Genomic DNA, 15,223 nt, shown 5'->3' with positions numbered 1-15,223 from the left:
AACTTTACCACAAGAACTTCTCAGCAGCGTGACTGGAGCTCCTGTAAAATCCTCATCATTTGGCTCAGAGACTGAAAATAAACCTCTCTGGATTAAGGAAAGGGTTTTCCCCTCTGACAAAAGAACAAAGGTATTTCTCCTGTGAGCATCCAAACCACTTTCCACCACAGGATGGAGTCGTTTGGTTCCAGCATTCAAAATGCAGTTGGTGATTTTAAACAGATTTCAAAGAATTTCTCCAGTTTTTTCCAGGAATGTCCATGTTTAAGATGGATTTTTGGCCACACTCCACAATTCCCACCAGCCCATTTCTACTGCAGGAAAGGCTCTGCCATGATTTTCCTGGAAGGAAACTCCTCCAGGATGGTTTTAATTCAACAACAAGAGTATGATCAAGGTTGAACCATGGCATGGTTCAGCCCAGTAGCAATCCTTATTTATTATTTTTGGATCCAAACTTATAAAATTAATACATTTTCCTTTTGGACTCCTGAGCTACAAACTAAACACAATGTATTTTATATTTTCCTCATAAGCCTCTTTGAAATAAACCCCAAAGAGAATGCAAATAACCAAAAAGAACTGCTCAATTCGAGACCTGAGCAGCACAAATTAAACGAGTTTTGCAGCGCCCTGAACATCAATTTGTATTTGCACATTTCTGCTCCTTGAGAAATGGATTTTGTCAGGTGAGATTTTGAGGAAAAGACCTTAGAGAGACAAAAAAATCTCCAGTTTTTTCCAGGAATGTCCATGTTTAAGATGGATTTTTGGCCACACTCCACAATTCCCACCAGCCCATTTCTACTGCAGGAAAGGCTCTGCCATGATTTTCCTGGAAGGAAACTCCTCCAGGATGGTTTTAACTCAACAACAAGAGTATGATCAAGGTTGAACCATGGCATGGTTCAGCCCAGTAGCAATCCTTATTTATTATTTTTGGATCCAAACTTATAAAATTAATACATTTTCCTTTTGGACCCCTGAGCTACAAACTAAACACAATGTTCTTTATATTTTCCTCATAAGCCTCTTTGAAATAAACCCCAAAGAGAATGCAAAGAACCAAAAAAACCTCCTCAATTCAAGACCTGAACAGCACAAATTAAACGAGTGTTGCAGCGCCCTGAACATCAATTTGTATTTGCACATTTCTGCTCCTTGAGAAATGGATTTTGTCAGGTGAGATTTTGAGAAAAAGGCTTTAGAGAGACAAAAAATCAGCTTTCCCAAGCCTTCAGTGCCTGGTGTGACACCCCAAATGTGGCAGAGGAATTTTCCCTCCCAATCAAACATTCCCTCCCCACCCCTGGTGAAAAGCACTGAGATTTCTCTTTACAAGTCTCATCTTCCCCAATAAATTTTGCATGAAAACGTGTCAGGCCAGGCCAGAGTTTCCTGCTGGGAGGGTGATAAATGTTTAATGCAAACAACACACCCAGCTCAGTGTCAGACAAGAGCCCCCTTTGATCCCAACAGGCTCCAGAGGAGGTCTGGGGGTGCTCTGCACCACACAACTCCATCACCTATATGCAAATCAGGGCCAATTATCATAAATGATTTCCTACTGCACGGGGCGGGGAGAAGGAAGGGAAAGATAATTGTGTGCCAAGCTCCAGGAGAGCCTGACCCAGAAGAGTCCAATATTCCCAGCTCAAGACCCAGAAAAGTCCAATATTCCCACCTTAAGACCCAGAAAAGTCCAATATCCCCACCTTGAGACCCATAAATGTCCAATATCCCCACCTTGAGACCCAGAAGAGTCCAATATCCCCACCTTAAGACCAAGAAAAGTCCAGTATTCCCACTTTAAGACCCAGAAAAGTCCAACATTCCCAATTCACGACCCAGAAAAGTCCAACGTTCCCACTTTGAGACCCAGAAAAGTCCAACATTCCCACCTCAAGACCCAGAAAAGTCCAACAGTCCCACTTTAAGACCAAGAAAAGTCCAATATTCCCACCCCACGGCCCAAGAAAAGTCCAATATTCCCACCTTAAGACCCAAAAAAGTCCAATATTTCCACTTCACGACCCAGAAAAGTCCAATATTCCCACTTTACTCCTGATGTTTTCTCCCAACAGCAAAAATCTCACCAACAGCCACCAACCCCCCCTGTCCCATCCATGGGGCACTGGCCATGGATCAACCCCAAGGGATTTGGGGAAATTCCACTGGAAAAAGGTTTTTTTTTTTTGGACAGGGGCACCTCAGGGAAACTTCAAACACCCAAAGTGTGGAATGAAAAATGGAGATTGTGTTTGAACAACCAACTGCTCAGCTCTGAAATATTGACAGGACACAGGGAATGGAAGGGGGCAGGGATGGATGGGATTTTTGGGAAAGAATTGTCCCAAAGGAGGTGAGGCTGCCCCTGGATCCCTGGAAATATCCAAGGCCAGCTGGAACAATCCATAGAAGATGTTGGTATGAGATGGGATTTCAGATTTTTCCAACCCAAACCATTCCAGGGTTCTGGGATCTGTCAAAGTATTTAGTGAAACCATTAATGCCCAAATGTATCAATAAACTTATTAAGGATCAGCAATTAAAGATCAGGTTTGATTAATTGGTCACTTCTTTTCTCTTAACAACTGAGGAGCTGCTCTTAATTTATCCCATTAAAAATTGTCAAAATCATTTGGAGAAGTCATCCAAAATTCCACTAGTACACAAGCAACAAAGAGATCCATAAATCCAGGAAAAATTATTTAAAACTAACAAGCTTTTAGTAGTTTTTCCTCCCCAATTTAACAATGAACAAGGAACCTTATGAAAAAAAAAACACAGAACAACAGAATTTGCATGTTTTGAAGCTGCTCGAGACTTCAAAACATCAAAATTCAACAAGCACAGCCAAGCAGGTCAACGAAGACGTGCATGCAGGTTGTTTTAAAACAAGCAGATTTCAAAAAGCATAAATAAAAGATGAATGTAATGTTTTGATTAATAATAATAAAAAACAATGGGAAAACATTGTAGTAGTGTAAAATCCTCCATTTTTGCAGACTTGGAGAGATGAAGATCTCCTGCCACGTAGATGTTGCTGGTCTGAATGTGGGATTTGGGAGTGGAGGGAACTCCCTGGAGCTCCCAGGCAGCTGCTGCCAGGATTTCCCTCCATAAAGGCTGGAAAAGTGGAATATCCCTTAAAAAAAAATCCCTTCAGAGGAGAAAAGTTGAGCTGTTTCACAGCCCAGCTCATGAGCAGCTGGTACTTGAACAGAAAGAAATTCAGTGCTCAGCGTCAGAGAATCAGCACTGAAACAGGGAATGCTAAAAATCCTGTTTTTTTCAAATAATTTTAATTTTTCTCTTTTGAAATTTCTCTCGAGATGTTTGCTGTGACAAGATCTCCCTTGAAAGAATCAAAAGCTGCCCCAAAATAAAAACCCCCCAAGCACAGACCTTTCCCCCCCTCACATCTACAAACACACCTAAGCCAAGGACAGAAAAATCATCATTATTACAATCATTACAATCAAAATTGCTGCTTAATTAGTGGAAAAAAAAAAAATACATTTTGATTGTGTGCTTTAGAGGGGGCAGTAAAACCCCAAATATACAACATCCCTCAGATAAAGCTGCAGTGCTGCCAAGCTGAAATAACTCCTTTTATGCAAAGTTAAACTATAAAGTCAAACAGCACCTGAGAATTTATGTCCCATCTCCCCACAATCTGGCTCCAGGCTGATCTTCATTACAGCTCCAAAGCAGCTATTTTGAATAAATACATTCCAAACAGCCATGAATTTCAACTGGGAACTAGACCTGGTCCTTGAGGTGCCTTTGAGGAAAGATCTGCTCCAAATATTGAGGTCACAGCATTGTTTTCACTAAAGATTCCCTGATGCTGGAGGTTCTGGAAAGGCTCTGAAGAATAATGAGATTTTCAGTGCTGATCTGGAGTCTGGGTCTAGAAATTAATCTGCTTGGAGAGTCCAAACTGGAGCCAAATTAACCAGGAATTTTCCTGCTGGCACAGGGAGCAAAGGGAAAATTCCAGAAGCCAATAGAAACTCATATGTGAGTGGGAGATGCTGCTCTAGAAATTCCCCAGGAGCATTTCCCAGGGGGAATCCACCCAAGGGAAGGTCAGGAAGTGTTTTCTTGTCTGGAAGGGGTCAGACAAAGAGGAAAAACACAAACAGCCCAGGAAAAGCTGCACTGATGCAAAAAGCAGAGGGAATTACATAAATTGCATAAAACGTAATAAAATTTATTTTCCTGAAATCAATAATCCAAGTTATTCTGAGCAGAAATTGGACTGACAGCAGGTTCTCAAAGGTTTCCCATTATTCACCCAGTGCAAGGCTTGTACTGAAACTGCATTTTTGAGCCTCAAGCAAAGCCCAGGAGGAACTTCTGCCACTGGGAGGAGGTGTAGGTGTGTGTGAACAGTGAAATAAATCCCTTTTCTCCTAGGAAGAAGCCCTCACACTTTACAATATTCCTCATTTTCCCCCTAAATTATGGCTATTACATATGGGAAGAATGTTTATATTAACAAATTGCAAAAAGCTCTTTAATCCACCTGAAACTAAGCAGGAAGAGAAAGGGTGAAAAATTAAACCATCATTTAGTGGGAAATGTTGCCACATTGCTGAATTGTTAAAACCCTAAAAATCCCACTCTTCAAATACCCTGAGCAATTCCCACTTAGTGTATATAAAATACAATTTAAGGAAAAGCATTACAAGAGTAAAAAGAGTGTAGTTGTTAGGGCAGTCATGACACCATAAAAGTTTAGAAGGCTCTTTATTACGGTTGCATGCTGGTTTTTATAAACTTTGAGGGCAACTTCTAATTGGTTAATAGCTTTCTTGTTAATTATTTTATTGTTTAGTAAAAGGTATTTAACTTGTCTACCAAATTTAATCATCCTTGGATTGTTTACATATTTTCTTTACTGACTCTCACGGGACAAATCTTTTGTTATTACAGGTGCACTTATTTTTCACCTTTAGAATAGAGTCTTGTGTTAAAGGAACTTCTTATTATCAAAATAGTTTTATAAGGGAATTCACAAATTACTTGTTAGCTGCATTTAGAAATAAATGACAGGTGAGTTTTTTACTCTAGTCCTACAATGGAGTTGTCATCTGGTTTTGCTCCAGCTCCATCATTTGATTGTTTTACAGGTGCACTTATTTTTTTACCTTTAGAATAAATTGTTGCATTAAAGGAACCTCTTATTTTCAAAATAGATTCATATGGAAATCAAAAACTTGTTTGTTGCATTTAGAAAGAAACAACAGGTTAGCTTTTTACTCTAATCATACCACTGAGCTGTCACCTGGTTTTACTCCAGCTCCATCATTTGATTGTTTTACAGGTGCACTTATTTTTCACCTTTAGAACAAACTGTTGTGTTAAAGGAACTTCTTCTTTTCAGAATAGCTTTATATGGAGATTTACAAATGACACATTAGTTGCATTTAGAAAAACAACAAGGGAGCTTTTTACTCCATTCCTACAACGGAGTTGTCACCCGGTTTTGCTCCAGCTCCATCGTTTGCAGTTTCACTCACCCAGCCTTGGTGCCATGAGCCTCCTTGTCCTTCCCTTTGCTCTTGTCCTTGGCCTTGTCCTTGTCCCGGCCCTTGCGGCGCTCGCGGGACCCGCTGGGGGTTCTCCTGTGGCCGGACCTCTCGCTGCTGCGGCTGTAGGATCGCTGCCGCGCCCGGGACCGCGACCTGCACACAGCACAGACACAATCACCAGCCTGGAAGAGACCTCCAGGATCATCAAGCCCAACCCAGCCCTAGCACTGAGACTGTAGGATCACTGCTGGGACTGGAATCAGGATGTGCACAAACACCACAATCACCAGGTTGGAAGAGTCCTTCAAGATCATCAAGTCCAACCTAGCCCTAGCACTGCCACACCTGGGATCTGCACAAACACCAGAACCACCACATTGGAAGAGTCCTCCAAGATCCTCGAGTCCAACCCAGCCCCAAGACTGTGGCTGTAGGATTGCTGCTGGGTCTGGGATCAGGACCTGCACAAACACCAGAATCACAGAATCACCAGGTTGGAAGAGTCCTCCAGGATCATCAAGTCCAACCCAGCCCTAACACTGAGGCTGTAGGATCACTGCTGGGACTGGGATCAGGATGTGCACAAACACCACAATCACCAGGTTGGAAGAGTCCTTCAAGATCCTCGAGTCCAACCCAGCCCTAAGACTGTGGCTGTAGGATTGCTGCTGGGTCTGGGATCAGGATCTGCACAGACACCAGAATCACAGAATCACCAGGCTGGAAAAGCCCTCCAAGATCACTGAGTCCCACCCAGCCCTAAGACTGTGGCTGTAGGAACACTGCCAGGCCCAAGATCTACACAAACACCAGAACCATCGGGTTGGGAGAGACCTCCAGGATCAACGAGTCCAACCCAGCCCTAAGACTGAGGCTGTAGGATCACTGCTGGGTCTGGGATCAGAATGTGCACAAACACCACAATCACCAAGTTGGAAGAGTCCTTCAAGATCATCAAGTCCAATCCAGCCCTAAGACTGTGGCTGTAGGATTGCTGCTGGGTCTGGGATCAGGACCTGCACAGACACCAGAATCACAGAATCACCAGGCTGGAAAAGCCCTCCAAGATCACTGAGTCCCACCCAACCCTAGCACTGAGGCTGTAGGAACACTGCCAGGCCCAAGATCTACACAAACATCAGAACCACTGGGTTGGAAGAGACCCCCAAGATCAAGTCCAACCCAGCCCTAAGACTGTGGATGTAGGAACGCTGCTGCAGCCGGGACCGGGATCTGCACAGACACCACAACCACCAGATTGGAAGAGTCCTCCAAGATCCTCAAGTCCAATCCAGCCCTAAGACTGTGGTTGTAGGAACACTGCCACACCTGGGATCTGCACAAAGACCAGAACCACCAGGTTGGAAGAGTCCTCCAAGATTATCAAGTCCAACCCAGCCCTAAGACCGTGGCCATAAGAACACTGCCACACCCAGGACCTGCACAAACACCACAACCACCAGGTTGGAAGAGACCCCCAAGATCAAGTCCAATCTGTCATAACAAGACACAAAATAAAGATGCTTGACTCCAGTCAGGGGCAGCAGAAATCAGAAGGTTTATTTACAACTCATTCAGCCCTTTTATAACATGCTGCACTAAGAAGGCACGTTTTTAAGTTTTAAAATAGAAAAAAAAAAGTTTCTTTAGCACCTTTTGGAGTACAAAACTCCCAAGTCCTTTAAAAGCCAAATCACACAGGAAAAAAAAAAAAATCCCTCCTTTTGTGAAACAACAACTGCTTAATAAAACCCCACACAACAGACTGAGCAAAAAGCAAATCCTCCATCCAGATGAGGCAATAAATTACATTGCTGGAATTTGTCCAGCACATGGGAGTTCAGGTCCCTATTCCTGCCAGGAGCAGCTCCAGAGGTCAGGCCTGGGTTCCTGTTTCAGCAGCTGGTACCTCCCAGCAGCAGCTCTCCCATCCTGGTCACTCTATTAACACTAATAAATAGATCAAATTACCACTGCAGGGCTGCATTATGAACTGGAGAACATTTGCTGCCTCAAAATGGATTTTCAGTGTGTCATCACAAAGGTAAAAAGTGTCCATCCATCTTTCTTTACTCCTCAGGTAGAGGAAGTTTTGACTTGAAAAAACATTCTGGATAATAAATCTAATTTTTGCTTGGCACTGTTTTTACAAACATCATGATGAGCACTGCCCTAAATCCACTATTCCCAGGTAACCTTGACTTCTCAGAACTCTGCAGGTAAGTCCAAAACAGAAAAAAAAAAAACAAACCCAAACAATAAAATAAACAAAAAAAGCCCTGTAACAACACAAATTATCTTTAATTGATGCAGAGCCTCTCCTCATTTAAGGGCACAGTCTCTCACCAGGAATAAATGAAGAAACTGAAATATTTATTGCTAAAGAACTTCAATCTGGAGTTCACTTGTACCTTTTGCAGGTGGAAACAACAAATTCAGCTCAGGCAGGAGGGATGCTCCATTCCTGGATTTCTGTTCATTCCCATCTCTGTGCAGAACAGGTGGCAGGGGACATTTATATACAAGAATTTAAAAATTCAAAGTTATTGCACCCAATTTCCCCATCCCTGGCAGTGTCCAAGGCAGGGATTGGAGCTCCCTGGGACAGTGGAAGGTGTCCCTGTGTCCCACCACACTCACAGGGATCAATTTCTTCCCAAAATCCCATCTAAACCTCTCCTCCATCAGCTTTAGGCCATTCCCACTTGTCCCATCACTCCACAGCCTTGGGAAGAGTCTCTATTGTTCCTTAATTCCTAATAAAGCCCCTTGCAAGATCTACAGGACAGGAAATCAAGATAAAACTTCCTGAAATGGAGCTCCCAAAAGTCATCTGCATCCCTATCTCATCACTAAACCACAACAAAAATATCCCCAGATCTGGCAGAGAAGACAGATTTGATTTTTTTTTTTTTTCTATTTTATCTGCTGCTGAAAAATAACAAGAATCACAATTAGTCCTATTAAAGCCAAGACCTCGAATGTTTAAATTATGGAAGTATCAGAGGTAAAAAAAAAAGCCAAAAAATGAAGGTGGGGAGGAGATTTCCAGGCTGGACCCCCTTCCCCCCCAAACACCACCCAGAGCACCCACCCACCGTGCCAAAGGTTAAGTCATTTAGTCAAGTTCAAAGATCTTCAAAGAGCTCTTAGATCCAGATAAGCCCATATGTTCCCAAAATTCTGTGAAAAGCCATTACTTTTCCGAGCTGCCTTTTCATGTCCCAACTTGCAGAACACACAGATGCTTGGCATCACTCGGGATCCCTAAATTCTCACACCAGATAACCAAGGCTCACCAATGATTTTTTCCCCCCATCTCAAAAAAAAAAACCAAAAAAAACCTAAAAAAAATGGCTTTAATTCCATCAACGCTCAGACTCACTTGTAAAAAAAAAACAACTGAAAGTCTCCCAATAAAAGCCCATTCAGTTACTGCACAATAAGTGTTAATTTGCTAATTTCTTCACAGGTAATCAATTAAAATGTAAAATATTGGATAAAATTGGTTTGCACTAAATTTAACAGCTGCTCCATAAGCATAATTAGTTTCACAAGGGCCATATGTATTCCGAGAGCAGAGAGCGAGTTGAAACAAATAAGCGGATTTTAAAACAAGTTTGAGGAAATCTGCATTTAATTAGCAGGTGGGCACTACAACTGCATAATGTTTTTATACATTTATATTTATGAAGTGACAGAAGATCTGAAGGCTTTTTAAAATGGCGTTTATTGTTTGAATGGGAACTGTTTTGCTGCATGCTAAAGTGATTTAAATCCTCGTAGCCCCGGCTTTGAAAAAAAAAAAAATCATAAACGGTGAAAGAAAACATGTGGAAAACTGTAAAACTAGAAAGAATTTGCGACAAAAAGCAGAGCCACATACCATAAGCAAAAGGAAACTACACTTAATTAAATGTACACTACATCTGGAATATCAGGCTAATAAAAGGGGCAACTATTAATTCTCATTGTTCTAAAGGAAATGAGGTCAGCGGCGTTTAGTATTTCCCCAATTATATTGCACTAAAGCACTGAACTCTATCTTCGAGGTCCAATCTGATCTCTTCAAAAGGTTACAACTGCAAAACACAGATTTTTTTTTTTTTTTTTAATGGAAAGAGGAATTAAGAGCCCAAAACCAAGACAGGGCTTGTTTTTGGGGGTCTAATTTTTCAAGCTTTGTTTTCTTCTCTTTGAGCTCTTCTAAAGAAAGTGAATTTTTGCAAAAATATTCTTTTTTCTTGGCAAAAAGCAACTCCCTACTCCAAAGAACAGCAGGGCTGAGATGTCAACTTCTCCCCTGGAATTCTTCTAAGCATCTCTCACCTGACAAAAGCCTTATTAGATTATTTTTTACCTCGATGGGCACAAACAAAAGGCAACAAGCTCAGGGCTCTTTAATGCTCCAGCCATAAATCCAAGGGCTGGGCCAGAACAATGGAAGGGACTACTCTGCATCAAGCCTGGATGCTGAGATTGGTAATAAAGGCAGAGTGCAAACACACGAGTAATTGCAGCAAAATGCCATGTTCTCTTTCAAAGCACATTAAGAGGAAAAAGTTCCTTGTTTAACTCAGCTTCACCACCAGGGGAAAAAAAAAAATTAAAAAAAAAAAAAAATCGTGGCAGGAGTTATTGGAAAGGTAAAATAATTTCAGGTATCAATTGCAGCCATTCAGGCTGTAGAAATTATTAAATATGGAGATATGATGCAAAGTTAGCTGCCTCAATAAAACATTATTAGTTTGCAATTTTAAAATGCACGTCTCTGAGGAAGTTAAATATAGAGAATGTGTATGATAACACTCCTTTTTTAAAATTTACTGTTCAATATAAGGTGAGTGATAACAAGCCTAGGCAGCAGCAGAGTCAGAGTTTAAACCTGAAATGGGACTGATGCTGAGAGGAAAAAGTTGTCTCAAAGCAGCAGTTTGGACAGCTGGGAAGTGACAAAACATATTTCAGAATAAGGGAATATTGAAGATTTAAAAAATTATCATCCACAGTGCCAGAGAAAAGCAAGATGAAGTAACAACAAGAACTGGGACGACCATGAACCTTTTTGGAGATGATGTAAAATGTCTTTCCTCCAGGATTACAACATTTAAACTTTCATTCAGCCCATTTTTTTTTTTCCTGGTTTGCTTTTTCCTCAGCCTGAGCAGTGCCAGGTCTGGGATTTGGCTGGGAGGGGAAGGAATTTCCTTGCTGGCATCTCTTTGTGTGGCAAATTCTCCCAACAGCAGAGCTGAGAAAACGGATCCAAACACCAGCACCAACCCAGCCCAGCAATTCTACACCAAAAAATGATGGTAATTCCACGGTCAAAGGTTTGAGGAGGTGAAATTCCCATAACTGGAATTGTGAAGAGCTGCAGTTATGGAGAGGCACCAGAGAGAAGAACCCAAGGATGAGACACCCCTGGAATTCTGAACCAGCTGAATTTGACACAAATGGAGCTCTCCAGGCTCATGGAGAAGCTCCTGCTCTGAATTCTGAGCAGGATAAAGGTGCTACAATGCCTTGATTATCCCCCAGGAAATCCTTGGGATGAGTCCACTGAGGTGCTGGAAACCCAAAGAGAGCAGAGCTGGGAGGAGAAGAACCCACCCCAAACACATTTAAATTTGGAACACAAAGTTCCAAACACAATTAAGGGACTTTAAGGAGCTCAGAATCTGCTTCCCAAGGAAATCCAGGCACAATTCCCTGCCCCAGGAATGGGAGATGGGAGAGGAGCCAGCCTGGCCCTGCCAGCTGCAGGAGCACCTCAGTGAACACCAAACTAAAACCAAAACTGGACTTCACTGAGTGTTACCTGAGAGATAAATCATGGATTGAAGTGCTGCTGTCCAAGCTGGGAGATAAACCATTCATTTCCCTTGACAATCTGTGGAAAGACTCCTTCCTAAAATTCAACCTCAAATTAAGATCAGCAGATAAAACTCATCTGGTTTTACCCGACAGGAATTTCCCTCACAATTTCTCAGAGTTTTTCCCAAAGCAGGACCTTTTCCTAACTCTACATTCCATGTCAGGACTGAGCAGAAAAAAAATCTGGAATCTAATTCTAATAATCTTTGGGGAATAAAATAATAAGTTAATACAGAAATTGGTACGTTTCCCTATTAAATAAACAAAATAAATAAATAAATAAACAAATAAAAATAAAAATTAAAAAAAATTAAAATAAAAATAATTAACAAATAAATAAATAAATAAATAAACAAAAATCCCTCCCATTCCTTGTCCTTTCTCATTCAAATAAGTCTTGGAGTTCAAGGGCAAAAACCCCACACACACCTAAAAAAAAAGTGTGCAATACCCAGCTGCAGGTCCATTAGCTAAAAATTTCCATATAAAACCAAAATTAAGGTTGATAAGGGATGTAAATATTATTCCAATCACCTGAAAACAAAACAAAAAAAAAAGCTCAAATTGAGTTGAGAACACCCAACTTGTCTCCTGGTCATAACAAGAAGTTTATTTAAAGCACGAGGTGAGGCAAAAGCAGAATAATTGTTTGAGTGTCACACAAAGACACCAGGCAAGGAAATTCCTTCCTGTCCCAGCCAAATCTCACAACTGGCACTGCTCAGGCTGAGGAAAAAACAAACCAGGAAAAAAAAAATGGGCTGAATGAAAATTTAAATGTTGCAAACCTGGAAAAAAGACACATTACATCTTCCCAAAAAAAAAAAAAAAAAAAAAAAAAAGGGAAAACTTGAATTCTACACAAACAACCAAACAACAAACTCTATCAGCAATCAGACCTTGTAACTAATTCTTGTAACTACATTTAGTTATTTCTCTTCTCCACACAGCTGGAATCTATTTAAAAAAAAAAAAAAAAAAAAAAAAAAAGAAAGAAAAAAACACAAAGGTGCAGCTTTATTTCTGGACAAACAGAAATATTTCTGGACAAACAGCCCAGCTGATCCCTCTCTGCCTGGTGCAGGCATTGGTGACTCTGTATCTGCCCCTGGAAAAAAAACTCCAAATTCATTCTCCAGATGGAATCAGCACCCGGGTAATTATCTGTTGTAAATTTGACAACACCTCTGATATTATGGGGAAATGTTAAAGGGACAGACAGGGGGAGATTTTTCAGGTTGAGGGTTTCCACCTCCCCTCGTGGCTCGGATTAATGACAGGTAAACACTGCTCCTCTGTCTGCCTGGGATAAATTGGATATTTCAGGGTTTGGGATCATAAAATCTCCAAGATTGAGGCCCCAGTGATGGGCTGAGCTTAAAGATTCTGTAATATTTGTGAAAATTCAAATCCTCAAACTGATATTAGACAGATGAAGGGAATTACCTAAATAGATATTTGAAATCTGCTCTCAGAAAGTGCAAAAAAAAACCCCAAAAATCCCAATTTAGGTGATGCAACATCAGCACTGGCAACTGAGATCTCAAAGTGTCACCAGCATAAAGCTAAAATTGAAATAACAGGAGAAAAAAATCTGAATGTTCTTTATCCTTCAACACTGAAACACTCCTTAAAAGGAAAAAAAAAATCTGCTTAAAGACAAGATTAAGGCATTTCCTAGAAATAAATATCTAATTTGGAAGAGTGGGAATATTGAGATTGGATTAATAATGAGCATAAACAACACCTGGATAAAAAGCTGTGGCTCCACTTTTTCTTGAGTAAAACAAATGAATCCATTCTCTGTGCTCACAGCTTTTTTTAAAAAAAGGCAAATTAATTATTTTTTCTTTAATTCAGTTATTCAGGTTGAGGTTTAAATGTTATGACATGTAAAAATAAATTTAAGGTGTTCCACCTGTACTTTTTAAGGTTTATGAAGAATATAGAAAGATTTATAGAATATCTTGTTTAACCAAAAAAACCTTAACATTTTTAATGAAAGTTGCTATAAACTGGACTCCAAAAATTAAATCATGAAAAGGCTTTAGAAATACACAAAAACCTCAATTTTTTTTTTTTTTTTTTTGCCACAGTATCCACTCAAAATCTTGTGGAGGGACAACAAAACAACATAAAGAGTTTGGAATTTTGGTATTTTCCAGTGCACACTCTATATATAAACACAGGGAGGATTTTCTCATTTCCACACAAGTCTGATGCATCTCCCTTTAAATATTTTGCACGTAACAAACACGGAGCAGACAGAGGAAAGCAGGGGCTGCTTTTAATATTCTCCTGGATGAAAAGTGAACAGCTCCATTCCTGCATTGCTGAAAAACCACAGAGCTGCCACCTTTATCAGTCCCAAAAATCTCCTTTACTGACCCTGTCCTGTCCCTCCCAAAGCTTAATTCTAATTAATTAAAATTAAATTTAAAACTCCAGGGGAAAAAAAAAAAAAAAAAAAAAAAAAAAAAAAAAAAAAAAAAAAAAAAACACCCCAACAAACAACAAACAAAAAAAACCACCCCAACAAACAAACAAACAAAAAAACCCAAAAAAACCCCACCTCTGAATATTTCATTTACTATTCTAAAAATCAGTGTTTTCCCCATAGAATAAGCAATAGTTACATAAAATATTGTCAAATAAATCACACCAGAAAGAGAAAAAATAACAAAAATCTGGATTATTTAAAAAAAAAAAATAAAGCAACAGAAGTAATTATTATATTTCAAAATGTGTTTTGATTGCTCTGATCAACTGATGATGCTGAGCACAAACTGGTTGGTGTCAGTGCTAATTGAAATGGGGAATAAAAGTGAATTATGATGTGATTTCTACATACCTAAGCTTTGTTTAAAAAAAAAAAAAGGGTCTTCTGGAACTTTTTTTTAAGCTCTGCTTTTTGTTTAAAACACAAAAGTCACAGCTAAGCCACAAACTCCACAACAGCACCTCCATTTCCAGACCTGGAATTCAATAATTCAAATAAATTTATTTGAATTCAAGAATTCAAATAAAAACTGAATTATTCCCATTACTGAGAATATTTACCCAAACTTCCAAAAATAAACCAGGACCTGTTGTGTCACTCCAAACCTTTCACAACTCTGGCAAAATTCACACCACCAAAGTGTTAATTAATGTAATTAACACCATCCTGGGGGAGTTGGAGGGGAAGAAATGGGAATATTATGGGATTTTAGAACTGAAATGTGTAATTTATATTGAATTAACAATGTATTAACCAAGGGAAATTTGTCTGACACCCCTCAGGGAGTCACTGATGTCCCCAGGTGTTACTGCTGTGTATTTATATTTTTTTTTCCTGATGTATTTTTCATGTTTCTCCAACTTTTTCTCCCTCACTTACTGGTTCCTGCTGCTGATCAAATCTCCAAATCTCTGGGATTTTTGGTTTGGATGCTCCTGGATGCTGCAGAGGGAAAAGAGCTCCATCCCAACCCAACCTTTCCCTGTTCCCCAAAAACTGAGTGTCCTCTGAGTGACCACAGCCCATGGGGGTGTCACCATCCCCTGGAGGAGCTGAAATCATTCCCTGGAGGAGCCGAGACCATCCCCTGGAGGAGCTCAGACCGTTCCCAACAATGGACCCAACCCCTCAGCTGGGACACAGCACAAACTCCATGGTTTTGTTCCTGGAGGAGCTGAAACCATTCCCTGGAGGGGCTGAAACCATTCCCTGGAGGAGCCGAGACCATTCCCAGCAATGGATCCAACCCCTGAGCTGGGACACAGCACAAACTTCATGGTTTTGTTCCCTGGAGGGGCTGAAA

At 40.4% G+C, this 15,223-nt stretch overlaps 1 protein-coding gene across 3 annotated transcripts in view; it reads right to left on the bottom strand.

The window, feature by feature from the left end:
• Positions 1-15,223, bottom strand: part of RSRC1 (arginine and serine rich coiled-coil 1) — a 109,517-nt gene that overhangs the window by 76,151 nt on the left and 18,143 nt on the right. For all 3 annotated transcript variants that reach the window (XM_083868896.1, XM_083868895.1, XM_083868897.1), the window contains exon 5: positions 5,532-5,696. In XM_083868896.1, the coding sequence (XP_083725022.1) occupies positions 5,532-5,696 (165 nt within the window). The remainder of the gene's footprint in view (positions 1-5,531; positions 5,697-15,223) is intronic.

The sequence above is a fragment of the Zosterops lateralis genome (genome assembly GCF_965231275.1).
Source record: "Zosterops lateralis genome assembly, chromosome: 10".
Classification (NCBI taxonomy): Eukaryota; Metazoa; Chordata; class Aves; order Passeriformes; family Zosteropidae; genus Zosterops; species Zosterops lateralis.
Note: the sequence above shows the minus strand (reverse complement) of the source record. Positions and strands in the feature narration are given on the sequence as shown.